Genomic DNA, 9,428 nt, shown 5'->3' with positions numbered 1-9,428 from the left:
CTGTGTGGAAAGGACTGGCCCTGCTGGCCTCCGTGGAGGAGCCCAGGCAGGGGCCTCAGAACAGTACAGCACCGCCTCCTGCTGGGACCTCGCCTCAGAGCCAGGTCCAGGTGGCACCCCCCTTTGCCCCCCAGGGCTGGCAAGGAGAATCTGCTCCCTCCGGCTCCTGCATCAATAGCTGGGCGCTTCTAAACACTCAGGAGCTGGGGCCCCGAGCAAGCAGACATCTCCACAAAGGCCCTGCGGGCTTGTGAGATTTGGGTGAAGAAGTTTTCAATTGTTCTGTGTGACACTCACGTCTTCATTGAACTGCTGTGTTGAGAGGAAACACACACGCCACACGGTCTATCCAAAGCCAGCCATTCATGGGTTTGGGCACCTGCCAGGAACCAAAGGAGCCAGAGGCCACCTAGGCCTCATCTGAGAGCTCACCCCAGGTGCACAGCCTCCAGCAGGTGGGGCCTCTGCTCTGCCGGCCTCGACTAGGCTGCCTCCACCTCACTTGCCCACTGTAGGCTCAGGGGTGCAGGAGCTCAGGGGCCACCAGCTGGCGTTCTCAGACAGCTCTGGCTCGGTGGCAGGCCGGCCCACAGTCGCATCACCCCTTCAGGTTCCGAAAGAAAGGGGAGGGCTGGGGGCTGCTGAGAGTGTGCTGCCCGCTTCATCAGCCTCATGCTGGTCTCCTCTCCGAACCACTGAGAAAGGGTGTTGATTGCCGCCCAGACAGGTCTCCAGAGGGCGGGTGTCCTGGGCGGAGCAGGTGTGCCCTGCGGCCCAGAGCCCCTTTCTGGGGCGTTGGGTTCACGGGGCCATTCGAGGTTTGCTGCAGCACACCTCAGTGCTGAGGGGCTGGCGCTCTCTGTCGACGTTCCTCTGTCACTGTCTCTGTCCTGTGTGGGGGGTATGGTCATGTTCCTCTGCAGGTTATTCTCTCACCCGTGCCACACCCACCGCCACCCGAGCCCAGGTTTCCAGTGTCCTGAGAGGGGCAGAATCTTCTCCTCTGGTCTGGAACACCACGCCCTTCCTCGTCCTTCCCATTCTGGCGTGACACACAGGCAGCCGGCCAGTCGTAGGCATGCGTGCCCAAGCAGTAAGGGCGACTGGTGTGGCTGTGCGACTCCCCGCCACCTCTCCAGGGCCTGCCATCCCAAACTGAAACCCTGCCCCTCACGCTGACTCCTCTCCCTCTACCCCAGCCCCTGGCAATGGTCTCTGTGATCTGAAACTCGGGTCTCACGTGAGCAGAGTCGCAACACTTGCCCCTTCGACTGGCTCCTTTTCGCCTGGTGTAATGACCTCAAGGCCCCACCGCTTTAGAGGGTGCCGGATGCCCCGTTCTGAGGGCTGACGAGTGTCCCATTGCTGCAGACGACACCTCTTGTCTGTCCATCCATCCTTCTGGGTGCACCTGGCTGCTTCCACCTTTGGCTGTCAGTAATGTTGCCGTGACCTGGGGTGCAGGCCGCCTGCAGTCCTTTATGCCAGCTGGGAGGAGATAGCTTTAGGGAAGGACTTCCCAGCCTTTTCGTGCTGTGGCCTACGGAGGGCATGTTCATCTGGCTGGCTAAATGGTGGTGGTGGAGGTGTCTGAGCCGGGATCCTGCTGCCCGGCCCTGCCTGCCAGCTCCTGGACACGCTGGGCAAGGAGCCTCCGTACAGCCAGCTTCCCAGGTTCGGAGCCCACGCTGCTCTGCGGTGGTGCCCGTCTCGCTGAAGCTGTGGGGGGTGACAGCTGAGGGGCACTTCAGGGCTCTCCCTCCCTCTGCCCACACCCGTCTTGGGAACCAGACTCTGCAGCCCTCCGTGGGACACACGGGATCTCACGGCCCAGGCCGTAGTCACCTGGAACGGCGTGGAACGTTATGGAAGGGTGTAAATCACCTTCCCTGTGAAGTCAGTATTAGGTCGGGACCTGAGGCAGGTGGGCGGCCGGGGTCCAGAGGGAAGACTGTGAAGACTGTGCGAGCTCAGGCACCCGTGCTGGGGGGCAGACCCTGGGGGAGAGGCGGGGGGAGGGGCAGGCGGGCCGCCCCAGGATCGTGGCTTCTGGGGCTGGCAGGGTCCCACCCGTCATTTTTGCGATTATCAGATCTGTCTTCATAGGAAGAGTCCCCTTCCCCTGCGGCAGCAGGCAGCCCACCTGTCTCGCCGGTGCTGGGAGGCAGGGGGCAGGTGCAGGAGAGCCCAAGCCCCAGGGCCTGCGTGGGACCCTTGCCGTGGCAGGTGTCCACGTGGGCACGAAGACCACACTCAGCACTTCTTTTTCAAATATTTTATTAATTTGTTTGGCCAAACAGGTAATGGAAACAGAATAATAATTTGCTAAAAAGTTCAGGTCATGAATGCCCCTTCCCCCAGAAACAGAAGACTCCAAGGTTACAGACGCACCACTGGGTTATGACAATGTTTCAAATTGCTTCCATTTCATAGGTAACAATGTAAACTTCAAAAATAGTAAACTCTAACCCCCGCCCTCTTTACAAATCTATCACAGATAGAATTGTCTGGCAGACCTAAGTTGTGTAAGTAAACAGCCTGGTGCTTAAAAGTCTCATAAAAAGGTTTACGGATTCGGTAAGTAATTTTTCAGTCTTGGTCTTGAAGTAAAAGCCACCAAGGGCTCTCCTCCCGCACGGTCTACCTTAACACACACTGTGCACCTCCAACCAGGCTCCGCGGACACTGGTCACCAGCTTTGTCGTTTTTTGCACACACACACATATAGTTTTGTTTGTTTCTAAAGATTGTACATCTAAATTATAAGACGGCGCCAGTGACTTAGAATGTCACCTTGGGTCACATAGGTAAAGACAAAAAATCTGTAGAAGGCACTGTAAATCCTCCTGCATGATCTACGGAGTCACGAGGGAGCAGGCCAGCAGAGGCTGGGCTTCCCTTTCCCCTCCCATGACCTGGTGCAACCTGTCCTCTGATGGTGCTCATGTCCACGGCATTTTCTGCTTCACTTCTTCCACCCCATCCTCCCATCCGCCCACCCCTCCACCCCTCCACCCATCCACTCACCCATCAACCCATTCACCCATCCAGATAGCCAACCATCTACCGGCTCACCCACCCACCCATCCACTCATCCATCCATCCAGATCAACTGACAGTTATCTTTTGGTTCATTAAAATTCCTTAAAATTAAGAGTACAGCTCTGGTATAAAACAAAATATGACCTACTATAGCTGAAAAATAATCACAGTGTACAATGTCATTTTCGGTTGCTAGGATTCGAAACATTTGCCCTGGCTTGTGAAGCACACCTGTCGTCAGAAACAATCGCTGCAAGGCTCATTGTGACCCGCTTTACATTCATCGGGAAAGCGCTGAGGTCCTTCTCTTCCTTGTGGAATCGGTGCCCTTGGGTGAAGGTCTGATGTGGAAAAGTGCAAGCAAATTGGACATGCCAATAAATACCATAGGACTTACCGCAGAGTACCAAAACTGTACAGGTATGTACACCTTACCCAACCGAGGCTCCTCCTGCCAGGGACAGGTCTCCAAATCATCACCACGGGGACGTCCCCAGAGTCCCAGAGGAGTGGCCCTAGCGCGCGAAGGAAGGGCGAGCTCTCCTGCTCCTGCTCTGGGGTCCCGAGCCCAGGTCGGGCCCTCCCTCCGCCGGCTCCTCCTTCTTCCTCACTTTGAGGTGGGTGAGCAGCTTGATCAACCAGACGTCCCACTCCTCCGGCAGAAGCAGCAGGAGGAAGCCCAGGCCGATGATGATGATGGCGATGAGCCGGACCCCGTTGAAGACGATCTGGCTGGTGTAGTGGTCAACCACTGTGGGAGACAGAGCGCGGTTACTCGGCTGCAGGGAGCACGCAGGGGGCAGGACGCTGGCCCTCAGAACGCTCCCGGGCGGCTGGGTGGCCTCTGGCACCTCACCCTGAGCGTCACGGAGCCGTGTCCTCAGCCTGGCACTGTCCTGCACCTCCCAGAGTGACTTGGCACCTGGGTTTAAACATTGATTTTTGTGTGTTTAAAAAAATAAATAAGAGGCAGTTGGAGATAAACATGTATTTAAATGGAAATATAGCCAAGCTTTTTCGTGGCCCCTCTGGGAGTCAGGATAGTGAAAATTGCTCTCCTTCTATTTCTGGTAACTTTCACACTGTCCACAGTGACAGGCTCTAGTTTTATGAATTTAAAAACATTAATTCACACTATGAATAATGTGTATGTACGTGTATGTACATGTGTATAATGTGTATGTACGTGTGTGTCTACACGCGCACACACGCACACGGTTTGGAGACCAGCCTGAATCGTTCTTTTAAGATGATAGATGTGGGTGTCAGTCAGGGCCAGGTCCTGCTGCCTCTGGTGTCCTCGCTGTCCACAGGGCTCTCTCAAAGGCCTATGTGGCACAGGGCTTGTCTCACGTGTGGGGTGAGAAGACAAAATGAGAAGCGGCTCACGTCAGCTCAGGAAAGGCCGACTGTCCTTTCCCAGCCTGACGGTGCTTGAGGACCCTGGCTGTTGGGGTCTCCGCTCCTGCTTTGGGCCTCTCTCTGGCCTTTCTCCTATTAACTCCTGGGCACATTGGAGTCTGTTCCCCAGCGAGTGCTGACCTTCCATCTCGCCCACCCAGCAGAGAGGTTTGCACAAGTCACAGCTCTTGAAAACTGACTCCTTGGACCTGTCTGCCCCTGGCTCTGGGGGACTCATTCCTCTGCTGGCGTCCCTCCTTCCTCCCTCCTCATCTAGCAGGTGGGCAGAGAAAGAATAAGAGGAATGAAAGTTAAACCTGAAAAAACATTCTAGTGCCCTTCCGTGGAATAAAGGTCCCACTATTATCCCACCACTGACGCCAGTAAAGCTTTCTGCTGATTCACCAAGGGGGGGCAGTCCACCCTACAGTCCACGAGCAGGACCCTGGGTGGGTCCTGAAGGCAGGCGAGGGCTCTTCTCTGAGAAGCTCCTAAGCAGCAGCTTCCTTTGCTTCTCTTCTCCAGTCAGGAACTGGATTCCTTCCGTGGACGCATCCCTGAACCTCCCATGTTGCAGGTAAGTCTTATGAAATGATTCTGACTAATCCTGCCCAAACCTGGCCGTGGGCTGGGACCAGAGTAAGTTCCTCAGTAAGACTCACCTAGAACATGCCTTTTGCCAAAAGAACCTCACGTGCCTGTAAATTAAGATGCAAAGGATGGAGGGGGCTGTGGACACAGGGCCTTTAAGAAGGCGGTGGCAGCTGGCCTGCTCTGCCAGGAGCCCAGGCACCGCTGCACCTTCAGGGGCCGTCGTGTGGCTTATTCAGTTGGACCCCCATGTCGACTGAAGGAGCCAGGGCAGGCATGGCCTTCATCTGTAGGGGAGACAATGAGCTCAGGCCCAGAGCGATGATGAGTGGGGACCACTGCCCCCCAAGGGGTCGTGTGGTGTGGGGGTGAGCCCAGAGTCCTGCTGCCTCCTGAAGGCCACCCCACACTGCTGCACGTGGTCCTCCGGGAAGCGCTGGGGCCTCGGTGAGGCATATACAGAGCTCGTGGGTCAGGGTGGTGAGGACCGAGTCTCAGAGAAAGGCCAGGAATTGGGAGCCGCTTGGCGGGGGCTGGCACAGGCTTGGTTCCCAGAGGCCCGGACACGGGAGGGCTTGGGAGACACTGTGGAGGAACCCGTGCAGGGGCCGAGGGAGCGAGTGTTCTGGAGAGGAAGGATCACAGCTCTTCAGGCTGGGGGCAGGTGCCCCGGGAGGTCAAGTGAGGCCAGGAGATCCTGGGAAGAAACCCCAAATCAAACCAGCCTGAGGCAGGAAAAGGAAGGGGGCAGGGCAGGTGCAGGCAGGCCTTTGGACGACTGTGGACGGTGTGGAGGCCAAGGCCCCAGGGCCTCGCTGAGCAAGCTGGCCGGACAGGCACAGGATTCTGTCCTCCAGGAGGTAGAGGACAACAGGTTCACGCCTCTTCAGTTTGACATTTTTCTATATCACACCCTGAATAAATTTTCTCCTCCAGAAAAATCGCTTGCAAAAATTAAAGTTTTCTGCTACATAATTTTTTTTCTATGAATAGACTGATGATATTCATCTCTGCTCCCACACCGATTAGAATGGAGACGGCTTCCGGGGCTGCTCTGTATCTTGGTGTGGCACGTGAACATCGGGCTGTTCCGGAGGCAGCTTTGCAGACGCAACAAGCATTGACATTTTACCTAAGAGCTTCTTTTTCCTTTGCAAAAGGTCGGACGTGTGTCCTAGACCAGGCCAGGGAGAATGTACATGAGAGCGTGCGTGACTGTGCGTCTGCCTGTGTGTGTGATCGTGAGGAGCAACGTACAAAGCCAGGCATATGGTTTACCTGCGTTCACAGGTACACTGAGCACGATTCCAAGAGACATCAGAGTGGGATACGTCACGGCGATTCCGAAATTTAATACAATATTGAATGCTGAAATAAAGAATTTGGAAAGCGGGGGTCACTCAGGGTTATACCTGAAACCCTGCATGGGACTCCCTGCTGCCCGCCTGACCCGTTTCTCTGATGACTCTTTGCTGTGACCCAGGGAACTTGGGACAGGAATAAGCGTTCTGACCACTCAGCCCCCTCTTCCCTGAGCTCTGGGAAAGGGAAAGGGAACTCAGAAAAGTGACCAGAGGAGGTGCCAGGAAAGGGGACAGGCCATCCGACTGGCTTTGCTTCCCTGGCTTGCTGGTGGTGCCCCTAAGACGGTCATACACGCAAGGACTCTGGGATGGGGTTTTGGAGGAAAGTGGGTAATGCCCCTCCTGGACTGCTTGCCTGTCTTGCTGTCACCACCCACTGAGGGACGATGATGAGGAAGATGACATTAACAATAATGCCGACTGGTCTTATTTACTGAACGCCGACACCTAAGCCATGTCCTGAGTGCTCCACAGCATCACCTTGCCAACCCTTACCACTCGCTACCTCCGGGTAGTGTGCAAGACCCTGGGCTTTGCTGTTCAGAGCGGTGACCCCGGTCGCTCTTACAGGGTCTGCAGTTCTGGAAAGATGTGCGTTAGGAAACGTGAAGACCTTGACAAGCAGCCAGGACATGGGCAGCAAAGAGCGTGGTTCTCCTAATTCAGGACCCAGGTTTCCATGGAGTCCTGTCTGTCATCATGGTTTTCTGGGGGTTCTGGACAAGATGGCAGCCACTTACTCAATAAGAGGACTGAAAATCCACAAAGGTTTCCCCATGGAATGTCGTCGAACGAGCTCCAGTATTCCACTTTGGTGAAGTAGAGCAGGACAGGGATGCAGGTGATGAAGACGACGTTGAACACACCCAGGATGGACAGGAACAAGGCAGCTTCCCCGAACTTGGCACTGCCCAGCAGGAGCTTGAACAGAACCTGCAGGGGACAGAGTCGGGTGAGGCACACCTGGAGACCACGGCCCATGGGGCGCCTCCGCTCAGGTCAGCGCCACCCCTGGGCTGTCGGTGAAGGGGTGATGGACCTGTGCAGTCCCAGCTCAGTGACCTAGCGTTGGAGAGCCCGGCTCCCCGCGATCATCTCCACGAGTCCCATCTTTACACGAGTTCTTATTGTTCACAACGCCACATCAAGTGGAGACATCTGCTGCAGTGACACATCCTCTCAGGGCCCCTAATACTGAGCCCTGTCCCCGGGCAGCATGGTTTGACAACCACTGTCCCCAACCCCACCAAAGGCTTTGGCTGTATGGAAGTTCCCTCTGAGTTGAAGGTGGAGGGATCCGCTCCCCTCTGCCCTGCTTACCACCCTGCGACAGAAGTGGTGTGGGTTTAGTGGAGGGCACTAAACCCCTACTTCCTGTGGCATTTGTTCAGCATCTCGGGCCTGCAGGAGGCCGGGAGGAGAGGGACAGATGTGGCTGGAGGGGCCAGCCCCCTCCAGCCATGCTTAGTGCCACCGGTCCAATTTGAGTCCCTGCATTGTTGCCCCTGCTTTGGCTGCTTCTCCCTGACAGCCAGTGCACAGCCCGAGGAGTGGGGAGGCAGCTGCTCCCGGCCTCCCCTGCGGCCCCTCGAGTCCAGGCAGTGGAGGAGGTGGGGGTGGAGTGGCCAGCTCTGCGCTCCCTGCGGGCGGCCTTTCTTCTTGCAGTTGGTGGACCAGGGCAGTGTGGCCTTCCAGTGCTTTCTCATCTGGACAGCGCTGGTGAAGTCCCAGAATGGCACTACACTGGCACACCCTTTGGTGAGATGTGGCCCAGAGGACAGTGACCCATGTGTCCCTGTGGGCAGCAAGGGCAGAGATCTGATGGATTACCAGGAAAAATCACTTCACTTTCCGAAAACCACAACACCTGGCACTCAGCACAGGGACCGCGTCTCCCTGGTGACTTTCTCTACTAGGCCCTACTGTCTGGATCCATGGAGGGCGACTGGTCTCAAAGCTGAGATCCGGCCTCTCACTGTGTCCTCCAGGTCAGCCTCCGGCTGGGCCTGTGGAGGTGCACTCTCCACTACCCATCTGAGGAGGAAGCGAGAGGGAGAGGGGAGGCTGGGCAGGGAGCAGCCTGGAGGCGTGAAGGACTCGGGGTGGACACGGCCAGGAGTCTGATGTGGGAACAAAAGGTTGTGCCTCTAGAGCTGCAGTGGGGAAGGGCTTCCTAGGGGTTCCCGACAGCGTGCCTACCTTGTAGAGGGCAGACATGGATGCAGAGCCCACCACCAGGGCTATGCCGATGACTGAGTGGCTGTGGAAGCCGTCGGCGTAGGTCATCATCACAATGCCGGCGATGGCCAGGATGGCAGCCACAATCTGGGTGGAAGGAAGAAAACGGCGTCAGGGCAGTAGGGGACCAGGCGAGTGCCAGTGAGGTAGGAGGGTTGCTGGATCCGGGCCACCTCAGGCCTCCGGGAGCAGCAGGTGGAGGTGCCCATCAGCACTGCTCCGTGTGGAGGGGCACTCGGCACAGTGGGGCCCCAGAGCACCAGGGACAGGGCTGCCAGAGTGGCCACGCGGCTCAGCCTCAGGCCACCGCCGTCACCACGATTCTCGGAGACCCAGTGATCCTAATTCTGGTGACAGGTTATTTGGCCATAACAAGGCTGGGGAGACAATCTGGACTGTCACCCAGAAGCACCCAGTTCTCTCCAACCTTCTCAAAGTGCCTCGTGTGGCTTTGTGTCTGTGTTTTCTTACCCCAGGAGGGAAGGCACGGTGGGGAGGGTGGGTCTTGTCCCCATTCTGTGCCCAGCAGCAGGGCCTGAAGGTGTGCCACCTGCATCTAAGCTGGAGGCGCAGCTCCTCCTTGGTGGCTGGCCCTGCCCCAGCCACCTCCACGCTGCTCCTGTCTAGACACAGACTCTGGGTTGTAGGGAAGCTTCCTGCAGATGGACGCACTGCAGCTGGCAGATCACGGCTGTCCCAATAAGCAGGAGCTGGGCCACCTGGGACAGTCTCTGGGCAGGGAGATCCAGCCGAGAGCCATGGAGCCGCAGGGCGGGTGGGGGACTGTCAGTG

The 9,428-nt window shown here is 57.0% G+C and overlaps 1 protein-coding gene across 3 annotated transcripts in view; it reads right to left on the bottom strand.

The window, feature by feature from the left end:
- Positions 1-3,066: 3,066 nt before the first annotated feature.
- SLC35F3 (solute carrier family 35 member F3) overlaps positions 3,067-9,428 on the bottom strand; it is a 245,497-nt gene continuing 239,135 nt past the window's right edge. For all 3 annotated transcript variants that reach the window (XM_079106862.1, XM_079106864.1, XM_079106863.1), the window contains 4 exons: positions 8,598-8,723; positions 7,139-7,331; positions 6,313-6,402; positions 3,067-3,793 (listed from right to left, as the gene is read on the bottom strand). In XM_079106862.1, the coding sequence (XP_078962988.1) occupies positions 3,558-3,793; positions 6,313-6,402; positions 7,139-7,331; positions 8,598-8,723 (645 nt within the window). In that variant the 3' untranslated portion in view covers positions 3,067-3,557. The remainder of the gene's footprint in view (positions 3,794-6,312; positions 6,403-7,138; positions 7,332-8,597; positions 8,724-9,428) is intronic.

The sequence above is a fragment of the Sciurus vulgaris genome, assembly GCF_902686455.1.
Source record: "Sciurus vulgaris genome assembly, chromosome: 12".
Taxonomy (NCBI): Eukaryota; Metazoa; Chordata; class Mammalia; order Rodentia; family Sciuridae; genus Sciurus; species Sciurus vulgaris.
This window is presented reverse-complemented; position numbering and strand designations above follow the sequence as displayed.